We start from the raw sequence: 24156 nt of genomic DNA on the forward strand, positions 1-24156 counted from the left end.
TCTGGCGACCGGTAGTGTAGTTGGCCGCGTTCGAGATGCATCACCACACTTCCCGCCCGAGTTGCAAAGTGGGAAATCTCCCAGCTTTCTTGCGACAATTCGCCGAGGCACGCCCCCCTTGTGGTCGTATCCACTCGGGCTCCGGAGTCCACCGAGTCGAGAGCAGTACGACTTGACATACAAAAATGGCTACGACCGTAGTTGATGGTAAGTTGAGATGTATTTTCTTTGTATTTGTACGACGTTGATCGTTTTAATGTCGATTTTAAATGCTAATACACACTAAATTGCACAAATGTATGCATTGCACGCTGTCTTGCTGTGCGTGCAATACAATGTAAAGTTTTGTTTTCGAGCTGGTTTGCTAAAGCGGCTAATGTAATGACTGGCCTGCTACTGCCCCTCGTGGCTCGATAACGTGACAACACTCGTTGAAATTGAAATAGGCGAAAATGGCAAAATATTATTGAAACGTATGGCTTGAAATAACTTGAAATGTTAGCGTTTTTGTAAAACGCCGTTTAAAAAAAAAAAAAAAAAAAAAAAAATTCACATTGATCCAAAAAGGGAGCATGAGGGACGTGTTTCTAGCCTAGTTTTGTTGGAAAACAAAACTTATGGTGGGAAATGGGCGAAAATGAGTGTTGCTGCTAGTGGTTTAGTAGACAATGGACAGGCCTACAGCTACGCAGAAAACAATGTCAAGTGTTTTGCATAATGTGATAGTGAATAATTGATAAATGGTTGTAGAGTGCTGTAAGGTGGGTTTCACCTCAGAGTTTTGTTCATTCACAGCATACTACTCAAGTTGCCGTCTGTAACATACATTGTGTTTTTCTTTTTAGTCTTCCTCAACCAGAGCATGGTTGCGTTCCTTGACAAGGACAGGACCATGCCTTACCAGGGCATGGTGGCTGCCAACATACACTCTGCAGATTGCACTTGCACGGGTGAGCTGTGAAGCAGCACTACACTGTAGACATGAGCGTACTTCAACAGTCATTTCTCCTTGGGTGCTGCGTGTACTGTGCTGACATGTTTTCTTTAATGATTTAGATACCTGCAATGTCCAGCCAACTGCACCACTCCCAGTGAGTTGCAATGAAAATGGCATTCCCCTACCGGTGAATACTGGATTTACCAAAAAGCAAACCCTCTTCCTCATCCGACTGATGGGGACCCACCTTGAGGTAGAGGGCGAGGGAACTGCAAAGTCCATCCATGACCTCAACCGGCGGCTGGGGAAGTTGGGGAAGAAGACCAAGAAGCTGCGGAGGTGGGAGGAGATTGCTGGGAAGCTTGCCAAACAGTTCGGGGAGCACTTCCAAAACAAAAAGGTGGGGCGCAAGTGGTTCACACTGGTGGAGGGATATAAGAGAGTCAAGGACAGCATTTCGTCGACAGGAAGGGGGGCTGTCCACTTTCAATTCTACAAAGAGATGGACAAACTGCTCGGGGGAAACCATGACATGGACCCACCTGTTGTGGGGAGCGATTGTGCTGGTGTGGTGGTACGCCGACCTAATGCACTGAGGCAGTCCAACAGAGCTCGCTCACCAGCGCAGTCCACCAGCTCCTCTTCCTCGTCTCCTGCTTCTTCCACAGCCAGTCCGCCTCCAGTTCAAGACCCCACCAGACCCTCAGACACCCCGAGGTTGCGGAAGCAGTCCAACAGTACTCCCTCACCAGCGGTAGCGGACGGGGCTACCTCATCTGTGGCGCCCACCAGAGCTCCCTCACCAGCGCAGCCCACCAGCTCCGCTTCCTCGTCTCCTGCTTCTTCCTCAGCCAGTCCACCTCCAGTTCCAGACCCCACCAGACCCTCGGACACCCCGAGGTTGCGGAAGCGGCCGAGGGAGGATGACGTCTTGGCCTACCTTGAGAGATCTGATGCTGCTGCGATGGCTGCTTCCCAGAGGCGGCACGAAGAGTCCCTGATCGAGATAAGGGCGCTAAGGGAAGATCGGAGGCAGTTCCTCCAGTTGTTCAGCAGTATGGTGGACAAGATGTGAGGCGGGCGCGACGACAACGGACACAACCCTTTACACCGTCCTTTCTATTTGACTATTTCTGCCTAACTAACAGAAAACATACATAATTTGCCAAGATATACATTTTCCTTGTTTTATTATTGTAATACATTTGTCTTGTACACATTTCAATGGTGTCTCTCACAAATTCTGCTTCAAAAGTAAATATATATATTTTTTTAACTCATCCAAGCCTGAGTGTGTTTGAATGTCACCCAAGTTTGTTTAGTTTCAAAGGCACTTCACTGCAGTCACGCAAAGGATACCTTGCATTGTTATCACACCCGATATTTGGAGCCGATACTGCTTTTGCTCCCTCAATTTACATCATAAAAATGACACAATGACGATAACAAATGTTACAAGTCTCAATTTAAAAAAGGAACATTTATTAAACTGTCTGTAAATCATGCCGAAAAAAAAACCCACGTAAAAATACGCAAATATCGGCCGGTCGATCACTAATCTGGGTGTTAATCACATCCTATCGAGGCACCTTGGGAAAAGTTGTGAAGGTATCATGCAGCCAAGATGAGCTTTCCCACCGTGACGGTGCAAGTGTTCTGCAAGTCTCTCTATGCACCTGCACTCCATGCGCCGCACTTTATCCTCCCAAATGCATGCTCAATGATGACTTTACCCCCGCTGATGTGGATGCTGCTCATCAACATCAAGGTCTGTATCTGAATGCCCTGTTGTCACGTTTCAAGACAACATTGCATCGACAGGAAGGGGGCCTGTCTGCTTCAAATTCTACAGACCTGTTGTGGGGAGAGGTTGTGCTGGTGAGGTGGTACGCCAACCCAATGCACTGAGGTGGTCCAACAGAGTTCCCTCACCATTGCGGCCAACCAGCTCCTCTCCTCTTCTCCCGTAACGGTCTGCATCAGAGTGCCCCGTTGTCATGCCTGGGGGTGATGATGAAGGGGAAAGCCTGACCGATGTAAGCACTATCCCCCAGCAGATGGTACTCCCCCCATCTTCCCCTGCCACTCTTGGAAAAATGGGGAGAACCGCAGCAACCTGGCATCATGCACTCTGCTGCCTTCAGCATCAATAATCCCCCTGGAGGAGGACAGAGTAGTAGGACTTCCTGTTCATGTAGTCCCCTCCTCTGACCGGTGGCCTATGGATCCATCGCTCCAATGACCCCCTCAAGGCCACATTTGTGTTGGAAGCTGGTGGCAGACACCCTCTTCTCACAGCCTGTAGGCCAATAGACAAAAGCCCGGACCATGGTGGACATGATGGTCAGCACTCAGTATGGAGTGGTGTGCAGTTTTGGTTGGCCATGTACCACAGGAACATGAGCACCTTCTTGGCAATAGGCAGGGGAGGCAACCCTTGTGATTCTGAAATGCCAGGCAAATGTGTGATCATCATCATCATCCATGTCCAGAATGATCTGCCACTCTTGTGTCAGACTTGAGGATGATTTGATGTCTGGACCGCATCACAGCCACAGCCCTATGTGAGGGAGAGAGAAAATGAGAGGAAAACTGATTCATATAATTCATATCAGCAACCATGGTTAGTTTTGTGTTTCTATTGCATAACATCACAAGGCAACGGATCTATCAAAAAAAAAAATATCAACCATGCCTTAAGCATGGCCTTAACTATGCCCATTCGCATTCGCCAAACGTTACCTTAAGCTTCTTAAATGCATTTATATTAAAGTTGTTGCAAGAAATGAGTTACATAGAAGAGTATAGAAGTTGTGGCAACCCGCCTTGGGGAGTGAACCGCCTTACTCCAATCAGGACCCGATTTAACGAGGCAAAAGCCAAAAAGGCACGTCTATTGCAAAATCCAAAGTCTTGTACAAAGATAACCAAAATCTGGGAGGAATTGACGGTCCCGTCACCCGGAAGGACCGGTCTCTCCACACGAGTGCCCCATGGCTGGGAGAGCCCTGAATGAGTGCAGAAGCAGGCTATTTAAGCCCTGCTTCTCCACCTGTTCCTCGGGTGCTCTGCATCTGGCTAATTGGCAAGGCCGGGTTGCCACAAAGTACAGAGCAACACTTTGGCATCACAACATCGTCGCTATTGTTTTTAGCACACTGGCAGCTAGTTTGCTAGCTTTCGAGTTAAAGATGCTTTTTTATAATGCTGCAAAAACGTCTATACACGACCAAACAAACTAAAATGTGGACATACCATTTGCGTTTTATATTTTCTTCTGTCTCCTCATTCTGGAGCTTGTTTAGATGAGCCACCAGCTTGCTCCCGTGTTCTAGGCAGGCGACAAGCACTACCGAGACAGCTGCTGCCCTGATGGCGTCCAACTCGTCGTTTAGCGATGCCCTCAAAGACAAACGGGAACGCTTCAGTCCGAGTGCCAACTGCGTTAGGAGCAGAGTGAAACGCTCAGTGTTTTGAGGAGTGGTAAAACAGGATGTAACCCAATTTTTCTCTAAATTGGGGACTTATTTCAGCAACTGATAAAATGGCAAAGATTACCATGTTGGCGATCATATATTTTGTTTAAAATAAATAAAGAACGGTTTCGGGTTCACTGGCTCTTTATATATACAGAACTACAATAAATCTCAGTTTATAGCCTAATCCAATCCAGAACAGCTGGGGAAGTAAACAGCAAAACTGGGGATATAGATTACAGAAACACACAACATATCTGGGGCAATCTTTATTTCACATAGCCTTATTCTAATTTCCCCTAAATCAATTGAAAGGAACACATCTTTTGTCTAAACACTAAAGTGTGACATACAATACAAACAATGTAGTTAACAATAAGTAATGAAGTCAGTCTCTCTCTTCTTTATGTTCTTTTCCCTTCAGCATTTTTGTGGAAGAGCTGAGTATGGCACGCCGAACCTGAATTTTCTCTTCTGCAACAGTCAATTCAAAAGCACAGCAAGCGATTAACATCCGTAGACAAAATAGCAGCAGATGGACAAACTAGTAGGTGAGGTAGTATAGGTTAGAATGGTGAAAGATCAATTGGGCGTTTATGTTGTGTTTACCTTTGGTTTTACATTGAGGGAGCATTCGATGGAGCTGCTGGGTATTGTATCGAACCAGGAACTTCTGGCATGTTCTGATTGTTCCTTCACAGAAAATAAAAACATTTAGTACACTGAACATTTGATTGGCTCTTCCTAGTAAAGGCAAAGTTGCACTTCTGCGTCAACACTCTGAAATGATCTCAAAGCTGCTGTAGGTCAACTTTGAGAGTTGTCACAATAAAGACAAAGAGCCAATAGAGACAAAGAGCAGATCTGGAACTAACAAATTTGTCCTTTTGTTGACAGTCCCCTCGGCTTCGTTCTCACTGATCAGACTTTTGCCCCTCACGGCCGTCTTTGTGAATATGCTGCCAGCTCTCTCGTTTTGCGCCGCCACTCTTTTTCTCTGCAGTCCCCCTTCACTTTGTATTGGATGCATTATCATGTGGCGCAAGCAATTCTGGGACGGCTAAGGAAGGCTAACCCACCAAACACTCTGCCTTATGATTGACAATGACCCTCACTCTCTCTGGCTGCTTTTGGGAGTTTACCACTTTGTTGATGGAAGTTCTTAAAACCAGGAAATTGAATTCCCCACGAGTCAGTATGATCTGCCAGGACTTGCTAACTATCGATTGTCCAATCGCATGGCCGGACGTGCCCTGCAAGAGGTGCTTATTTGCATAAAGTTAACTAAAGTTAAAGGGGTAGTTCAGGATTTTGGACATCGGGTCTCATTTCCAAGTGAGCCAGTGTGTTATTTATCATTGGAGACCGTTTAACACTTTTCATTCAGTCCTTCTAGTTGCAGAAATCGCTGCTGCAAGTCGAAGGGAACTGCTAGCCTGCCAATAAAAACAGGCTGCCCCACCAGATCACTTTTAAGATGCGTTTGTCTGCAAAACTGCAACATTTTCATTCTCCCACTTTGCTGAATGTGTGCATGTTCCACGCCTATTCAGTTAAACATTATTTATATTTTAAAAAGCGAGTAGCTAGTGTTTTCTACGTGTTAAGGTATTCTACTGGCTCCGCCCAAAGCCCTGCCCACAAAAGAAAGTTACTGTTTACTAAAGTTGTTGCACTGATTGACAGTCAAGATCGATTGCCCGAACCAGAAAAAATATTAAATAGTACCTACAGCCCCTTTAACCCATATCTGCCAGTAACAATTAGTTTAACACAGATAGTGTTGTAGGTGCATCTTAGCCTACATTTCTAAATACAATGTGGTTTTAAATGGAGATGTGGACCAGGATCCATCAATCATACCACTAAAATACACCACAACACCACTTTACAAAAAATAAAATAAAAATCCTTTAAAATTAAAACCTATGTTTGAGTGATTGGTTTTGAAAAAATCCCTTACCTCCAACATGCAAACAGTTGAGAAAAAAAGGGATTTTCCGTCCTTTACGTTCAACGCTGGTAACGAAAGGCAGCGCAGACCAGATGAGTCGGTAAGCACTTTTGGGGCAGCGTATAAGCATTATGCCAGTGAGTGCGTTCACGTATTTGACTGGAGAAACATAAGGACATTGTCATGGATATTTATGGTTAGTCATTCGTATGCGCATGGCATTATGCAAAATAGATCCAAGCTAAACTGGTCCCCACTTGGGGACCATAATTAATCAAAAGCAAGACATATACCGCTTCTGAGTCCGAATTACCTGAGAAGCCAATGCTGCATTGTGCCGCTCCATAGTCACCGTGCATGCTCGCTACGGCATCTTTTACTGCCGAGAAGATCGCTCTGTCTTCCAGCAACAACCGATTGGATGGGACGGAGATGTTTATTTCACACAGCAAATATCTGTAGAAAGAATGACATTCACTATGACATTAAACACTGAACACATATTCCGAGGAAAGGAGATGCTTTTACCTTGACTTTACTCGCACCATCCCAACTTCTACGGTATAAATGTTTGGTGTTGCTCAGAAAGATGTCCCCGGAACCTGCCTTCATCGTGCTGGGTTCCCCCAGTACAGTATTTATGATTATAAATACTGTACTGGGGGTATATAAAATGTAATGATACCAGAGGGGTGGGTGATTAAATATCGATTCTAGTTGATTATCGCAGATGTAGGCATTTTTAAAAATCGGATTAAGGGTTTAGATCAGGTCCCTCATTTCAATATTACTGAAAATTCACGAGTATGTTGTATCAAGGTAGGCTGATACGTCATTATCCCCCATTTGGACGAAGGTAAACCCAAACCAGCACCACTAGTAACCGGCGGTGACACACGTAGAGATGACAAACCGAATTCACCTCAAGAGCATCTCCCAGGTAACTATGACGACCGGCCGCGTTCACAGCCAATCAAAGTCGAGCTTTTGTGTCCTCCACACACACATAGGCGCCATCTTGGAATTGCCGTAGCTTTTCCTGAAATCGGCTACAAGCGAATAACGCAGTTGTCTCACTTAATTCAACTCACTAGCGATATGAACGGATCCAGAAAGAAAACCGCACACACTATCAAAGGACAGTCGGACACTGCTGTCAGCCCAGCTGCCAACTCCGTGGACCGAAAGTCCGCCGGCGGGATGCTAAAGAAACTAATATCGCGACGCAATCAGACCGATAAATATCCTGTGATAACAGAGGATGAGCTGCGGGCTTTAGGGACAGACATATCACCGGACCACGTCCTGGGGCTCCGTGCGGTCACCGAGGGTGGGTATCTATTAGTTTACATCCTAACGACACTTATGCAATCCATATCTGCGAGTTTCTTTATGTATTTAGCTACGTGTTGCTGCTGTAACGTGTTGTTTGACCCCTTCAGACTATCTCTGTAAGCCCGAAGACAATGTGTACAACGTTGACTTCACACGGTTTAAGATCCGAGACCTGGAGACGGGAACGGTGCTGTTTGAGATCGCAAAGCCACCAAACTGCGGTAAGTCTCACTGTCCACAGTGGATGTTGGGCAGAACCCTAAACTAGCACCTCTGCTTCAGATAACCTGGCGTCGTTAAGTACTAATGTGTCACCCATCTACTGAATGCATGACGTATCTGATTTATTATTAGTTTAATGAAGATTCGAAAACATTAGGCGAGTTTACGCTATTCTACCCACTAAAAAAATGAAAGTTATGGAAGTAAAATGTCCTATTTTTCTAACTATCCACCAAGCACATTTTGACATTTTGTTGTTTTACTGTGAATCAAAAAATAGACCCGTTGGAGCATGAAGACGTGGTTGGGGATTTGGACACCAGTGCTGGCCGTTTTGTCCGGTATCAATTTACACCTGCCTTCCTTAAACTTCGCACTGTTGGTGCAACGTAAGTGACGAAAAGCTGTTTTAAATAATTTAAAACCAAGATCATTTTGCTCATTTAATATAAATGTGTATCTCGAGGCTTAACGATGTTCTCCCCTTCCATTTTCCCCTTCAAACCCCAGCGTTGAGTTCGCCGTCGGGGACAGTCCTATTAACAGCTTCCGTATGATCGAGAGGCATTATTTCCAAGGGCGCCTCCTCAAGAACTTTGACTTTGACTTCGGATTCTGCATTCCCAACAGCTGCAATACATGCGAGCACATCTACGAGTTCCCCCAACTTCCAGAGGACCTCAGTGAGTTTGGAGTCTATATGTATTAGAGTGTTCAAACATTTATATTTTTATCTTTAAACCTAACTTCTCCCCCCCTCTCTTTTTCCCCAGTACGCCTCATGGTGGAGCACCCGTATGAAACCAGATCAGACAGCTTCTACTTTGTGGACAGCAAACTTATAATGCACAACAAGGCAGACTACGCCTACAACGGGGGTCAGTAGAGGCTATTCAGGCACAAGGGACAAGAACATGTGCATTGATGACACCGGTTTCAGGATATGCACTCCGCAGAGATTTTGTTAGTGGCAAAGGGTTCCTTCTTGATGCATTCATTCCTTAACATGGGAAACGGCATTCTTCCGAAATGACACCAACCTGGCTTCATAAGATGTTCATCATATGTTTATCGACGCTACAACACTGTTGACAAAAAACGACTAACGAATGAAGAAATAGTCTTTGAGCTGTTGGATTGTTATGTTATGTTTTTGACTCTACTGCTTTTTAACTTGTTCTATAAGTGTCAGGAAGTAGTCTAGTTTTGTTTGATATACTTCTTCAGTCAAACATGTTGGTAGATATCGCTCCATATGTTGATTTGACACCACCTTTTGTATGTGATTTGACACTACCTTTTTGTATGTGACTTGACATTACCTTTTTTTACGTGGCAATTGTTAATCCCAAATGGAAGGACACGGGCATGGGCCAGGGTGTAAACAGTATTGCCAAGAATAGACGTGTAGTGCAGTTAATCATTAGCCATTTGAGTTCTATTTAATTTTCCATCCATCCCTATGCTCCACCATATGTCCAATTATGATTGACTTTGAATTGTTGATCCCTTTGCTTCACCCTTCCTCTCCACCATAGCCTGGGATTCCCGTGCCTTGTGTTCCACACCGTGTATGTAAATCTATCCAATGAAATGACTAAACCCTTTAACTCAGCAGAGTTAACCCAGCTGTATAACACAGGCTGCACCTCAACCAATAAGCTGAAGACTGTTTTTCTTCAGCTTCTCCTGTCATGTGCTCCGTTACTTATGAAATATGTATTTTAATATTGACTTTTTTAAACAAATGAATTTCCAATTAATTACTAGTGGTCTTTTTTTCAATTACTTTGGAATATCCCTTAAAATGTTGTTTCATTGATATTTATTATGATTGAAGGACAAACTATAGAATTAGTTGCAAATACTTCACACATTCAGATTCATTCAAGTCATATTCATATATGTCGGAATTGACTGCTTAGGTATTGTGTGTTTGTTCTATCATTATTCGAAAACCTAAATTCATATGTGGGATTTGAGCACTAACTAATAAGAAAAAGGTACAGTTAGAATATTTTCTGTTTGTTGATGTGCAAATACGCCAGAACAGACACCATTACCCAGAGTTCATTGCGGCGAAGCAAGACAACACGTGTTTTCATAATGGATGCCTCCGGTAAAAAAGCATTGGCGGGGTCTGGTGATTCAAGTAGCAGTGAAGATGAAGATCTGGAGAAATTTAAGGAAGCCGTTTGGAATGTGGATGGTCCCAAGAAGACAGGTAACCTTATATATACATTTTGGGGGTTTCACCATGTCAAACCGTCATAGGGATATTTGTCCACAACTTCTACAATAAAGGAACTCCAGTGAATTGATGAACCAACTTCCAAATGACTAATACATAGTAGTGCACAACATAATACGAATGCACGTTAGGGAATGCAGACAATTGCACAATTTGCAGTTATTCATGGAAGTATTTCTGTTTATTTAAGATGCAGGAAACAACCATCCAGAACCCAAACCAACGCGGAGGTAAGTCAACTTCCCCATTACACCTGACTGTATGTTATATTGCATATTGTATGCGTACAGTTGTATCCAGTACGTAAGCAAAATGCTGTCCTATTGTCCTATGTAGAGCTACTGTCCACCTAGCTGTTTTTGAAAAGCGCTTCGTCTGACAAAAAATAATGCTTGCAATGCTTGAACCGACATTACCTATCTTTTATCTAATATAGCATCTATAGACCTACTTGTCACCTAACTGACACGTTTTTTAATTTGTAATGCGTAATGCATGCACAGTATACAGTACTAGCTATCTACGAGCTATCTATAAATAACATCTATCACCCACTCTCTAATCTTTGTTATTCAAGATGATGAAGGGAATGTATAGTCACACTGGGCTGTCTCCACAGGTTGATTGTGTCCGACCATCAACATGACTGTAATGAGCTGCAGGTGACGCCAGAGTTTCGTGCACACGTCGCCAAAAAGTTGGAGCATATGCTTGACAGGTACATTGGTTTAATGATTTGCTCATAATAATCAACACTTTCTTATCATGAAAGCATTCACGTAACACATTTTACTCATCAGTTTTATTTCAGAGAAGCCAGCAGGCGCTGTATCTCATGAGAGCTCAAGCACGTTGGAGGATGATGATCTCGGTATGTTTTTGCAATAAGCAGTTTGTTCCTTTTGTTGATTGGCTACTTGGCTTTATAACAACAGTGATTACCATTTATTTGTCACAGGCTTTAAACTGTTTGCAACATCGAACCAAGCTCAAAGATTTGATGAACCACCATGTCCTGTGAAACGCCGATGCGTTCCAAGCTCCAGGTAAAAAAAAAAAAACATTTTTGTGGAATTAACCAACAATATCAGATTTTTACCTTAAATCGGCAGGATCGATCTCAATCCGACTTCAATTTATGTTGACATCCCTTTTTATTTGCTGTGGTCGACAGCGAAAGCGACAGCGAGATGGACATGAGGATAAGGGAGGCAGTGGTGTCTACAGATGAAGTCCTGCGACCACCAGTGTGGGAGGTGACCACGAAGAAGGTTGATGTTGAGGACCCAACAGGACAGAGCCAGGAGGACACGACTGAGAGCCCTGTGCCCAAGAAGAAGAAGAAGAAGAAGAAGAAGAAAATGAAAGCAACTGAATGTGAAGATGAAAGTGTCAGGACAGATTTTAAACAGCAAAAAGGTCAAGCAGAGAGCGCTACTCTCAAAAATGGGAAAAAGCAAGATCGATTGAAGACCACGCCTGCAAAGTCTGTCTCTGATAAATCTTCTCTGCCGACTGGGGAAGACGGCGGAGAGATGGAGGAGAAACAAGAGCAGGAGGGCAGCGCCCAAGCAAAGGTGAAACGGAAAAGGAGAAGAAAACGCAAAGCTATTGACTGTTGACAAGGTTTAAGGGACGCTTCTGAATGCAGTTGTTGGAAGTTTGAAGCGGTTCAGGATATTAAGGTAATGTTTGTTTTAAGGTTGTGGAATCCTGTCAAATGGTGCTGTTGACGTTGCGTTTTCAGTAACTGAGGTTATGTCAGTGCTTGTACAAATGTTTTGGATAATGATGTTTGAGTCAGTCATGTATCAGTTAAGCATACCATATACATTTATTTGTAATAAAAAAAAAATCCTGTGCATTTTCATGATTTATTTATTTTGTCTTGTTATAAAAAAAATCAACCCACTTTTTTCTTTTGTTCATTTATGTCGTCATACAACACGTTAAGTTTGATTTGCACCATTGCGAAAGGGTGGAGCAGTGAAAAAAACTTTGTTTTCTGTAAGTCCATCTACTTCTGTGGTTGTGACTTCATTCAGACGGTTGTGAGTTCAACGGGGGGTTGAGTGAGGCCAGGTTAATCCTGCCGTGCTGGAGGCCCTACTGCGGGGAGGAGACCATCTGCGTGGGAATGTAGGGGCTGATGTTAGTCGGCGAAGGGGAGAGGAGGTGGGACGCATGGCTTTCTGTGCTTTGAGAGGCCGGGTAGAGCTCTAGGTCCTCTGTATCTGTAGAAACAAAGGATATTGTTATTCTCAATGACAGAATTTGTTTTATTTAGAGCCATCCTCACTTGAATCAATGCATTCACAACCAAGAGTAGAAAGTGCTGCTGGGAAAAAAAAAAGGTTCAGATTTATTCTAAACTTGAACTCCCAAATATGAACACAACCAATGCCTATAATCACAGACACACCATTCTCATGAGCTATACCGTTTTAAACCAGTCACTACCTGGCGTGGGCGTGGTTGGTTGCAGATGCAGAGACTCTCCTGCCATGGGGGGCTCTGTTTGGTCGTCAGGATCTGCTGTCAAAAGCTGCCATTCGTTGGTGGATTATTTTCATGCAGATCATGTATTAGTTAAGTTAAAATGTCCACCAATACCCTGTTGGTTAAATTACCTGTCGGACAGCCGCGAGGCTGGTCAAAGCCCCGAAGCTGCTGTCTGTGATCAGCATTGCTTGTGAGAGAAGGCTGGATGACGAGTAATGTGGCATGTCAGACTTGCTGTACACTGCTTGAGTTGGGGAGAAACACTTGTTTTACATCACATACCCCTTTACAGACATCAACATATTTATATACACTGGGTTTCTGGTAGCCATGCTAGTTTTTTCATATACTCATACACAGGCCTTCTATGAAATGGATCTAATGTCTTAGATCCATCAATCCCCCACCCCCTGTCCAGTGATCTACACCCCAGATAAACAGCCCCCTGTGGGCCCTCTTACTGTGGCAGGGCAGCTGGGCCATGGTAGCCATGAAGGGACTGGTCCCCATGTGGCTGGGGAGCGAGTGCTGGGGAGAAGTGTGGAGCTGCTGCTGGAAGGAGATGGGCTGCAGGGTGGTGAAACTCCCTCCCATGTTGTTGATGACCGGTAGGTTCTGCGACTGAGTAGAGGTGAGCCCTGCGGGTGGAGGAAAACACCAAGGCTCCCCGAAGATGGAGGAGTGACTGACATTAATGACAGTATGTTTCTACATTAACGTCTACAGAGATGGTGAAGACTAGTTCAAGTCTGTCATTCTATGGCCCAGCTCCGGAAAAATCACACCTATCTCAACCATTACCTTCTTTATTCTGCTGTTGATCATTTTTAAATTTACTTTTTCACCTACATTTTGACAACTCTGATTGTGTATATAGTTTTTTTTTTATTGAATTTTTTTTAAGGTATTATTTACAATATAAATCAGTTTTATTCTCCTACTCTACTGTACTTGCTGCTGTGACACCCACATCTCCTATTAGGCATCAACGAAGTACCGTTCTCAAGTTGTCCCTACAGTTTACCTATGAGGAGAGAGGACTCCCCCAGGCTCATGACACTCGGCAGGGAGGCCATGATCAGCCCCTGGGACGGGGCCGGGCCGGCCGACAGGCTGTGCAGCGATGTCAGTGTGCTCACCGGAGGCAGGGGGCCACCGCTAGAGACCTACCACCGCAGAGGCACACAGAGCAAGGTGAGGCACGGCTGAGCTGCAGGTCTGCTTGTAGGACGTGTGTGTGTGTGGACCGGTGTGCTGTGCACAGGGTTGTGTTCTTACTATTTTAGAATGATGCATGTCCAGGAGTGTGTGGCTGGGCTCCAGGTGGATGGGGCTGGATCCCAAGCGCAGCCCCCGCTCCCCGGCGCTGCCGCCCCCCCGGACCGGACCCATGGTGTCACATTGGCTTTGTTGACTGTACTTCATGCCTGGAGTAATAATTGAGAATATACCAGAAAAGACACCTGTACCAATGACATTAAACATATCAACAACAGCTATGGATAATGGTATATCTTTTATGCGTCAATGTAGTAGTAGTATCATCGCCGGGCTTCTTACCCTGGTTAGGACTGGGCGGGGGGAGCGGGTTCACGCCGCCCGCCGGTTGGCTGGAGTACGGGGCATCGAGGGCCAGCTTATGGCGGAAGGCCTCCTCTTTGCGGCGGTTGGCGAACCAGTTGTAGACGCGCACCTCGGTGACCAGGTTGGAGCCCAGGCCGGCCAGCTGCGACGGAGAGACACCCCTCTGGATGCACTCCGCCCTGAGGACATCGCACACAACACTCATAAAGGAACTTGTTCCTGTAACATATTTCAGCCATAATATTCTCCCATAGCCACAATACTGAGTATACGTAACATAAGCCTTAAGACTGCTGCACAACCAGGCAACAGCTGATCATGAAAGGGGGCGGGCTTTTAAAGCCACAGAACACGCCCACCTCTACCTTCTTATTTAACTCGGACTCCGCCATTTTAGATCAGAATCTCTCGGCGGCGTATCCTAGATATCAAGCTTAGAGACGCTCCGCGCGTGTTATGTACGATCCCTCTCCTTTTGTTTCATAGACGATAGACAATAGACCAATAACCTTAACCAAATAAAGTGAGTTAAAAGCGATCCTGTCTCGGCGGCCTTTCCTGGACCAAAATCCACAACATTCCGCAAAAGTTTAAAGATGAATATGTTTGGGTATTTAAAGGTACTGTAGGTGAGGTGTACGTTGTTGCCATAGCCACCCATCAGCTGTATGGTCATGAACTGCTCTAACAATTTCGATTTGAGAAACTGCTTCCGGCTCATTTCTGACCAATCAGGACATATTTTTCTTTCTCTGATTGGTTCCGTTATCGACCGTGCTTGTCAGTCCCAGATGTGTGTGTTAATCACCGGTTGCATTCCTCCACCAAACCCTCTCTCTCCTCCTTGCTCGGGTTCTTCTGCCGCTCGTAGGCGTGGAACAGGATCTGTTGGGAGGCAGGCCCCCACTTGAACCGGTTTCTGCGGCCTTTCTTGGTCTCCTCTCCCTGCTCGTCCAGGGATGCAAGGCCATGGCGGGCATTGGTGAACTCTGAAAACAAAATGGCCTTTGTTTTTATTCCTTTTATTTATCAGAATTAGTTTATTTTTTGAAGTACCAAGATTTTTTTCAAATAAAGTCACTGGTTAATTTATTTTACTAATAGTTGGACCAAGGTGCTTCAAACCTACTGACTACATTAAATGATAATAGTTGGGTGAAGGGACTTTCATAAAATGAACATAAAAACAACAACAAGCAGATGCGGGTGTACTCACGCTGGCTAATCTCACACTGCTTCTTCACATACCAGCTGTACAGGGCAGCTCGTTTCTGGTTCTTCATGGGCGTGCCTTTGTTGAGGTGCTGGGACAGATGGGACTGGTTGAGGCCTGTGGATTCCACCACCTCCCTCTGCGGGAGGTTGTGCTGCTGCATGTAGCTCTTCACCACCTTAGCTACGCGCCATGGGTCGTTCCTACAACACGTGGACAGGTGCACAAGAAGCACACTTGTGACTGAGAAACAACTGAACAACCTGCTTTGTGTATTCAAATTGCTATCTTTGTTATTGTATTTCTCAGTATTCTCAAAATTGGGTCGTCATCAAATGCTGCGTCCTTTCACCAAACTGTCCTTTTACTTCCAATCCAAGTGTAAATTTGTGTAGTGAATAGCAGTTTGGTGATGAGGGGGATTATGAGAAGTGGGTGTTCATTTTTGGAGAGGTTATTTCCCTGTTCGATAACCAAAAGTTGGGAGGAAGTTGATTTCCACAACAAAACTTTTGCGATACAACCGTACACCTTCATTTTATTAAAAGCAACCTACTGCACGTACCGCAGTGCAAGTAATCATTGGCTTGTAACACAGACTGCTGTCTAGATGAATGATCAATACATATGAACTGGTTGGTTCAGCTTGCTAGACCTCCACAGTCAGTACTGGCAGGTAGAAGCCTGCATGAAGTGTTCAGAGTCACAGTGAGAGGTTGGCTAGTCCCTTGTAAAGCACCGTAGAGCAGCAAAGTTTCTTGTGCCTGGCGTCTTATTATCGCTGTTTCATCAAGGACTTAAGCCACCCTTAACCCCCTAACATTGTCTGACCCACAAGGGGCAGGCCTTCTTGTGGGATAAGCACTGCAACACGTGCGTTGGACCTGCTGTGGACAGCTCTCACCAGGGCCCCCATCTTGGCGTACCCAGAACAATGATAACAGGTGGTGTCTTACTGCAGTTTCTCTCTCAGCCGAGTGCAACTATTGCGTTACCCGGTGGCAGCTGCTGGCTGTGGTATGAGTCCTTAGCTCTATAGCCAACCATTTCTGCTCAGGACCGATCATGCTTCCCTGACATTGGCTCCTCAGCTTCCGGTGTCAATGAACCACCTGATGGTGACAGACACTGCAATGCCATCTCTGCGGCTCCGAATGCTCCTTCAGCTACGGAGCTGTGGACCCCAGGGGACCTGGTGTTCCTCTGGAACCAGGAGCGGGCAAAGAGCCTGGCTGGGACTATTTCTCACAGCTACGACAGCGGCTTAGGGAGCTCACAAGCTGACCAGAGGGTCAAACTGACCTCGCACCGCATGGGAGAGGACTTAGTCACAGGGGCCAAAGTGTGTGTATACTCTCCCGAAAGGAAGAAGAGGGTCTCCCCATAGCTCAGCAACCGCTGGACTGGACCATGCACAGTGCTGGCAGAACTTACAGACGTTGTACTCTACAGGGTGCAACTGGTGAGAGTGCAACCTATAGTCACGTATCGCAGTGCAAGTAATCACCGACTGCTATCTAGATTAATGAACAATAGGCCTTTTAGTTACGTAAACTGCAAGCAATACAGTAATAAGCATTCATAATGGAGTGAACATTTTACTTAAAATATTTAAAAAAAAAATTTAAAGTCACTGTGTTGGTTAGTGTGACGACATCACAGCAGAAAGTTCAGTTGAACATTATTATCTGATCATTAATATCACAACGTTTTATTGGTGAGCAGCAGGCATATGGAGAGCGAGGCGCCAGATCCATGGAAAAGAGCAACAGGCAAACTGGTTTGGTAATTCCCTCGTCACTCGTGCTGATTCCCGGGGCTGACCGGGAAGACATCTGCTCCACCAGAAACATCTGAATGCACAGTAGGGCGCAGATTCTAGAGATCTGATATTACTATACAAAGAGCGCCCTCTGAACGCAGCTCTCCACCTCCTGTCTATAGACCTATATAAAAAATAAAAACATCACTAATCAACGATACGACTGCTTGCTGCATGCTATAATCCAAAAGTAGTCCAGGGGAGTAAACTGGACTAGGCCTACTGGACTACTGGACTAATGGCAGATTAATTGACAATTACTTTTAAGACGCGTTTGTCTCAAAACAAACATTCGGCAAAGCAGAAAATATCAGTTTTTTCAGTCAATTTCGGTCATTGCCAATATACGATCCGATCGCAGGTGGCACAAGCCTGCTGTCGATGTTTTTCCTTTTTATAAAGTGTTATTAAAATGCACATTTTATAAATGGATATTGTCTCGCAATGTTATGTTTAATTCCTTTCCTAGCTAGATAGAAAACATTCCACGCAAAAGCGAACAGCCCATAAATGATAGGCATATTCCACTTTCTAGCTTTTGGTCAATTAAGGATTCATTAATGTTCATTAATCTGTTGTTGATGCAACAGTTATTATTGTAACACCTTACCAATATACAAATAGTAGGCTATAGAATTACAGTCCATTTGTTTTCACGTTTCTAAAATGTTAGGGAGGGGGGGGGTGCGGGTATATAACATACATTCACACGTACAACCCATAAAAACCGACCCTGGGTTTTGGAGAGGAAGTAAAAGGAGCCGTGTTGACTGAGGGAGATAAGTGGAGTGAGAGCACACAGACCAAAGTCCAGCTCTCCCACAAATGACCAGTCAACACTGTTATGTGACTGGGTTATATTGCTAAAGGACGGATATACTAAAACACCAGTTAGCCAAATCAATATATGAAACATACAAGAAGTTATAGCAATATTATTGTATTAACGACCTGTCCTTTTTCAGTTGTCAAGTCATTGGTCTTGATTTTGTGTAATTTTAAACTATCGTAACAATAGGTATAGTAACTACTATAATATACATTACATTACATAAATTTAAGCAATTACCCACCACAACGTTTTTTTTTTTTTACCTTACTTAAATTAGTTATTTGTCCATCTGTTTCATACATAATAGGAAATAGCTATTACATAAGAAAGCTCCAAATAACCAAATCAGTCCTTTTGCTCAGGCCTTGTGTAAACAGTCTCTGGTGAGCCCAGCCCTTTCCATTAATCTCAACCCATGATGCATGTATGGTTCATTTATTAAGAAATGGTCAGAGAATAATGATGAGGGTGGGTAATTAGTAACTAGAAAAGGAGGAACTGTCTTTAAATTCCCCTTCGAGGCCAGGAGGGATCGCAGAAAGAGGCACGCGGAGAGGAGGAGCAGGAGGCTGTGAGGGGAAATGACGGGAGAACTGGATAGAAGTGGATTTGCAGGGGGATTTTTTTTTTTACTCAGAGTTACAACCCTTTGCTTCTTTCATTTTACTCTCTGGCTCATAGTTTTGATCAGAAATACGACAAGGAAAAGAGAAAGAGTAACAGACCTTTTCAATGCCTTTTCACCGTTCTTTTCTGGTTTCAGCCTGGCTGGGGAATGCTGTGAAAGAGCAGAGCGGTAGTGGCGCCCTGTGCTCTGAGGGAGCGTGCACCGAGCCCAGAGAGACACACTTACTGTAGCAGCTGCTCCACCTGAGCCCTCTGCCTGGCCGCCTCTTCTGGTGGAAGCTGCTCCAGCTCCCGGAAGATCGGCGGCGCGAAATCCATCTCTCCCTCTGAGCTCTCTCCATCCCCCTTCTCGCCCTTGTCCCTCGCCGTCCCGCCGGGGGTCTGCCGGTCCCGCTCCAGCTCGCCCAGGGCCTGGACCAGGACCTCCCGGGACAGACCAGAGCCCAGCAAAGCCCAGATCAGCTGCTCCTGCAGGGCGGACAGCCGGGCCCCTCCGACCGGCTCGCGCTCGATCCTGCACTTCCTATCCTCTCCCTCCATTGCCGCAGACGCTCGATTCGTTTACCTCCAAACACACACACACACACACATGCACACACACACACACGCGGCGGGCATGTGCACGGGCTAGGGCGACCGCTGAGCCTCAACCTTTGGCCCCATTAGATCCACGCTCGCTCGTCAGCACCTGTACCGAGAGAAGACTGTACCAAGGGATACACTCTGGTTTATTGTAGGGTCCTCATGACTCGCCGGCGCTGATCGTGTGTCCCTGAGCTGCCTGGGTTCGACTCCTGGTCTGGAGTGGCTGTTTTGCCTCAAAGGTCAATATTTTTGTTTTACCTTCCTCTGTCTCCCCCCCCCCCCACCCCCCTCCTTTCAGACAGAGTGAAGTGAACTTTGTTCCCGCTCCCTCACTCCCAGACCCTGGTCAAAGTGCACCGTGCAGAGTCATAAATTAATTTAAAAAGGTGTTCACAGACCACACCAAGAGCTGCAAAAGCAGCAACTTATCTTGTGTGTGTGTCTCGCTCTCTTTTTCGCTCTCTCTTTCAGTCCCATCTCTTTTCAGTCTCTCCCTCTCTTTCTCCCTCTCCCTTTCTCTCTTTCAATCCCTATCTCTCTGTCTCTCTTTCAATCCTTCTCTCACAAACATCAATCGCTTTTCTAATGAAAAGTATGTGAAAAGAGTTCACACTTAAATACAAACGTTTGGTTTGACTAAGTAACTCTCTCTCACACACACACACACACACACACACACACACACACACACACACACACACACACACACACACACACACACACACACACACACACACACACAGAGACAATACCACACAATATGCAGAGTTGTAACGTACCTATTCCGGTGGACTCGACAGAGAACCCAGGACGTGATCATCGTTGTGAACCACCAGAGGGCAGTGTTGTCTACTCTAAACCTCCGGCTGTGGTTTCAGCTGCAAGTCGCTCTGAGGCAAGACCCAGTTCCCTTGATGTGACATCTCCTTTGGGAAATCCATGTGGGAAATCCATTCCAACGCGTTTGAAATCCATTCAAACGCTGCATCAAGAGCGGCCGGGTCGAGTCCCGACACCCAAGAGGGATGTGACCATCGACTTGGTACCATCTTGGCACGCTAATCGTTCCTGTTTGGTCATCCCACCTGTTGACGTGCTTCCTCTAACTGCTGCCGGCTGCTTCGCTGCATGGGTTTTTCCTCTTGGTCAATACGCTACATAGAGATCCCTGATGAGTTAACTGCAGCCACTCTCTCCTTCAGAGAGACTATCTTGTGACCTTCACAGATTCATATCTCTCGGGGGCACCTTTGGGGTTGGTTAGATGTTGAGACTTTATTTATACAGTTTTACATGTTTATTTATCTCACGTATCTCGCTACAAGTTGAAAACATTGTCTAGGAAAGCTTCATCTCTCCTCCTCTGCTAGTTGCTATCTCATTGAGGCAGGGGAGAGAATGGAAGGGAGAGAGAAAAGGAGAATCCACACAGTGCTCCTCTATTCCGACTGTCACAGTGTGCATGTCCCTCCGTGGCTCTCTCTGTGTATCACCTGCTCTGTCACCTGCTCTCCTTTCCCCCTTGGATCACCTTGGTCCCAGGTCCAGCCCAGCCACCGCCCCCTCCCCCCCCCCCTCCCCTCCCCTCCACCTCCCCCTGGGAAGCCTGTGTTGCACTGTAGCCGGACGGGGGGGGGGGGGGGACGGGGGGGGGGGGAAACAGAGCTCCCTCTATCTCTCCCGATACATACCACTGACCTGTAATTAAGCCCCATTGTACTGTTCAGGGGGACGCTCCTCCCCACAAGGGACAGAGGGCACTGTGCAAGATGATTTTCACATAGCCCCTCGACCCCCTTCACCTCCACACCCCACTCAGCCACCACCCAGCCACCACCCAGCCACTCCTCAGTGCTCACACACACAACGGGGCCCGATGCACGTGGAGAGATGGAGGTTCACGGGGGCCCGGTGGCGGGGAGCAGGCAGGCCAGCCGCGGCCGCTGAGCCTTGGGTTCCCTTCCGCTCGGCGAGGCATTCACAGCCGGGCTGATTGTTAATGAGAGAGACGCAGGACTCCCGCGCAACGCTCATTAGCACAGCTCTGCTGCAGCAAAGCCTTGCTGGGGCTGCCAATGCTCCTGTTCTCTCTCTCTCACTCTCTCTCTCTCTCTGTCGCTCTATCTCTCTCTGTCTGTCTCTCTGTCTCTCTCTCCATCTCTCTCTCTCTGTCGCTCTATCTCTCTCTGTCTGTCTCTCTCTCTCTCTCTCTCTCCATCTCTCTCTCTCTGTCGCTCTATCTCTCTCTCTCTCTCTCTCCATCTCTCTCTCTCCGTCTCTCTCTCTCTCTCTGTCTCTGTAAGTCTCTCTCGCTCTCTCTCTCTCTCTCTCTCTCTCTCTCTCTCTCTCTCTCTCTCTCTCTCTCTCTCTCTCTCTCTATCTTTGTCTGTCGGTATTTCTGGATCCCTCTAACTTATTATCTTGGTCTCACAGAACTCTGTCTTTCCACTTTTCTCTTTCTCATATTATCCATCTATCCTTCCTGCTCTCTTCTCGCTCGCAATTTCTTCTCTCTCTCTTGCTCCCCCAAACACACACACACACACACACACACACACACACACACACACACACACACACACACACATCCATACTGGTAGTCTCTGCCTGTAAGAGAGCCCTAGCCGCACTGCCCCCCCCCCCCCCCCTTTCAACCCTATTGATCATGCATGCAGAAAGTTAACACACCCGCTTTATTCCTGTCCAAATAGCCCCCTGTCCCACTTTTGGGAGCTTCATCTTTTTATCTGCCGGGCGCTTCAGACGGAGTGGACAACCCCAACAACAACATGGCCCCCCTCCCTCACCCCCTCACCCCCTCACCCCCCAGCCCCTCGCCTCAGCTCCCACACCCCCCCCACTGTGAACATGGGCGCTGTGCAGCAATAGTCCTCTCCTGCGCCGTGGCAGTGGTACCACCATGATGTACTCATGTGGAGAATAAAGCCAGCCACTTTAACGCTACAGTTCCTTAAAGTTTGTACTTGAGTTCCTACTCCGCGGTTCGCATGGCTCGAGCTGCGTGGCGTTCCACCAGGTAGGTCACATGACGTTGAGCCAGTATTGAGAAGATTAGAAGGAGCTGGCTTTAGCCCTAATTAAATACTTACGACTTTAGAATGAATGAGCACAACGCTAAGACCTCGGGTTGTCCGACACTACATCAATGTGTGGGTCGTGTGTGTGTGTGTGTGTGTGTGTGTGTGTGTGTGTGTGTGTGTGTGTGCTATGAGCTGATCAAATAATTCATAAATAAAACAGTAAACACATGCACGTACAACAGGCATACACATACAAGCACACGCGCGCGCACACACACACACATTCTACTAAGTGAACAATTCAAACTTGCGTTCTATTAACTAAATAACTAAGTTAAAGTTTATAGTTGAAGTTCACATTAGTTGACACGATTACCACAACAGCTACTATAGTCGCGTTTCACAAAAATGACACCCAACAAATCCAGAATTAGTTTATAACTCAGAGTCAACATATACCGGACTACGCGACGGATGCAAGTGGACTGCTAAGTAGGATGAGGAGGCACGAGGGACGAGAAGAGGTGGAGTCTCGGCCAACTCTCCTTCTTGAGTCGCGGTGCCTCTAACCCTGGGCCATCCCCCTCCCCATCACCACGCCACTTGTTTTCACACACTGTAGATCCGACCGAAGATCCGAACACACACGGCCACAGAATGGAGACGGAAGGGAGCCAGATCAGCCTGTCCTCCGCGGACTCCCCTCACGACCCCTGGTAAAACTTTATTCTGCATCTTCTCAGCCGAGGAGCCTCTGATCCGCTCCTCGGCCCACGGAGGGAGGCGATGCGCGAGCCGGACTTTTTATGAATGACGTCCCACCTTCGGAACAGAGATTCTTCTTTCGTTGTCTCGTGTAAAATGTTGTGAATGGTTGTGGAATACACGTTTTATATAGTTGTATAATGTTTAGAATGTTTTATATAGGGGTAGTTATTCTAGTATTAAGAACGATTCGTGATTTACAATCAACACTAAATCCATACTAAATGTACTAAATCCATTTATATGGCACTTTCTTTTTTGTAATAAGGTGATAATATGTCGTAATGTTCTTCTTCCACAGCAAAATGTTTATAGGTGGGCTCAGCTGGCAGACCACCCAAGGTAAGGCTTTCTCCACTTCTCCCCCTCAGAAGACGCTGATCCGCTGCTTGTTGGTTCTCTGAATATTTGGTGGGAAATCAAAGCAGTAATAGACGTAAACGTGTATTAGTATGTCTCAACCTGTAGGCCGCCTGTTTATGAAGGCTGGCTTGTGTGCTGAGATCTCACGTCGGTTATAAACGGGAGCCCATTCGAGGCTTTGGTTTCCCCTCCAAAGTTTCAAAGCGGATCGCTCCCCGGCGGTGGCAGCTGGTTAACAGTAGATGCTGTTTAAAAGTAGACGCTGTTCAAACAGAAGCACCATACCGCTAATCCTTTTCAATAAGTGCACTCGAGATTTTTTAAAGCGCAATTCGTAGTCCGATTGGAACAGTTGGCGATGAGCACCTGTTTAAAGTCTACAACTAGCCTATTTCTATTCATTTATTTTCCATCTTCTAAATATGTAATCTCAGAGTGATGAAGTATACAGAGCCTATTATAGCATAACAACGACACAAATATAGTAAATATGTGAATTACAGTTCTGGGAGTATGTTGTGTAAAGTACTGGGGAGGTCAAGGTAACTATATGATGTGTTCTGCCCGTTCAGAGGGACTGAAGGAGTACTTCTGCAAGTACGGCGAGGTGAAGGAGTGTATGGTGATGCGGGATCCAGTTACTAAGC

General features: G+C 45.9%; 6 protein-coding genes and 1 pseudogene across 10 annotated transcripts in view; 4 read left to right on the top strand and 3 right to left on the bottom strand.

Moving 5' to 3' along the window:
* The first annotated feature begins 31 nt into the window (after positions 1 to 31).
* LOC311343575 (uncharacterized protein) lies at positions 32 to 2146 on the top strand. The gene is made up of 3 exons (XM_084468462.1): positions 32 to 207; positions 846 to 950; positions 1057 to 2146. Exons 1-3 carry the CDS (start codon positions 186 to 188, stop codon positions 2010 to 2012), a joined length of 1083 nt encoding a protein of 360 aa, XP_084324588.1. The 5' UTR covers positions 32 to 185; the 3' UTR covers positions 2013 to 2146.
* Positions 2147 to 2462: 316 nt separating this feature from the next.
* LOC311343367 lies at positions 2463 to 3932 on the bottom strand (annotated as a pseudogene). The gene is made up of 2 exons: positions 3898 to 3932; positions 2463 to 3497 (listed from the first exon to the last, which is right to left on the bottom strand). The product of its transcript is annotated as an uncharacterized misc_RNA (transcript).
* Positions 3933 to 4678: 746 nt separating this feature from the next.
* Positions 4679 to 6975, bottom strand: pop5 (POP5 homolog, ribonuclease P/MRP subunit). The gene is made up of 5 exons (XM_084468578.1): positions 6896 to 6975; positions 6681 to 6823; positions 6377 to 6526; positions 5023 to 5106; positions 4679 to 4887 (listed from the first exon to the last, which is right to left on the bottom strand). The coding sequence occupies exons 1-5, from the start codon at positions 6913 to 6915 to the stop codon at positions 4802 to 4804; spliced, it is 483 nt and encodes a 160-aa protein (XP_084324704.1). The 5' UTR covers positions 6916 to 6975; the 3' UTR covers positions 4679 to 4801.
* Positions 6976 to 7412: 437 nt separating this feature from the next.
* Positions 7413 to 9659, top strand: unc119b (unc-119 lipid binding chaperone B). Its single transcript, XM_084468546.1, has 5 exons — positions 7413 to 7697; positions 7810 to 7923; positions 8205 to 8313; positions 8435 to 8607; positions 8698 to 9659. Exons 1-5 carry the CDS (start codon positions 7466 to 7468, stop codon positions 8808 to 8810), a joined length of 741 nt encoding a protein of 246 aa, XP_084324672.1. The 5' UTR covers positions 7413 to 7465; the 3' UTR covers positions 8811 to 9659.
* Positions 9660 to 10030: 371 nt separating this feature from the next.
* On the top strand, positions 10031 to 11854 carry cUnh12orf43 (chromosome Un C12orf43 homolog; the record flags this gene model as incomplete). The annotated part of the gene is made up of 6 exons (XM_084468136.1): positions 10031 to 10148; positions 10366 to 10405; positions 10795 to 10893; positions 10976 to 11046; positions 11134 to 11221; positions 11350 to 11854. 6 exons carry the CDS (start codon positions 10031 to 10033, stop codon positions 11795 to 11797), a joined length of 864 nt encoding a protein of 287 aa, XP_084324262.1. The 3' UTR covers positions 11798 to 11854.
* A 133-nt stretch (positions 11855 to 11987) lies between these two features.
* hnf1a (HNF1 homeobox a) lies at positions 11988 to 19589 on the bottom strand. 4 transcript variants are annotated; one of them, XM_084468133.1, is made up of 10 exons: positions 18982 to 19589; positions 15478 to 15677; positions 15070 to 15250; positions 14238 to 14440; positions 13956 to 14140; positions 13702 to 13843; positions 13139 to 13315; positions 12806 to 12918; positions 12636 to 12720; positions 11988 to 12409 (listed from the first exon to the last, which is right to left on the bottom strand). In XM_084468133.1, exons 1-10 carry the CDS (start codon positions 19293 to 19295, stop codon positions 12282 to 12284), a joined length of 1728 nt encoding a protein of 575 aa, XP_084324259.1. In that variant the 5' UTR covers positions 19296 to 19589; the 3' UTR covers positions 11988 to 12281. The 4 variants fall into 4 exon arrangements, with proteins under 4 accessions (XP_084324259.1, XP_084324258.1, XP_084324260.1 ...); XM_084468132.1 differs by having other exon boundaries at positions 12806 to 12921; XM_084468134.1 differs by having other exon boundaries at positions 12806 to 12921; positions 13956 to 14104; positions 18982 to 19588.
* Positions 19590 to 23038: 3449 nt separating this feature from the next.
* Positions 23039 to 24156, top strand: part of LOC311343368 (RNA-binding protein Musashi homolog 1-like) — a gene marked incomplete at its 5' end in the record, with an annotated part of 8604 nt that continues 7486 nt past the window's right edge. Inside the window, 3 exons of the mRNA XM_084468229.1 lie at positions 23039 to 23097; positions 23448 to 23488; positions 24082 to 24154. Of these exons, the coding sequence (XP_084324355.1) occupies positions 23039 to 23097; positions 23448 to 23488; positions 24082 to 24154 (173 nt within the window). The remainder of the gene's footprint in view (positions 23098 to 23447; positions 23489 to 24081; positions 24155 to 24156) is intronic.

The sequence above is a fragment of the Micromesistius poutassou genome (assembly GCF_964030765.1).
Source record: "Micromesistius poutassou genome assembly, chromosome: 5".
In the NCBI taxonomy this organism is placed as follows: Eukaryota; Metazoa; Chordata; class Actinopteri; order Gadiformes; family Gadidae; genus Micromesistius; species Micromesistius poutassou.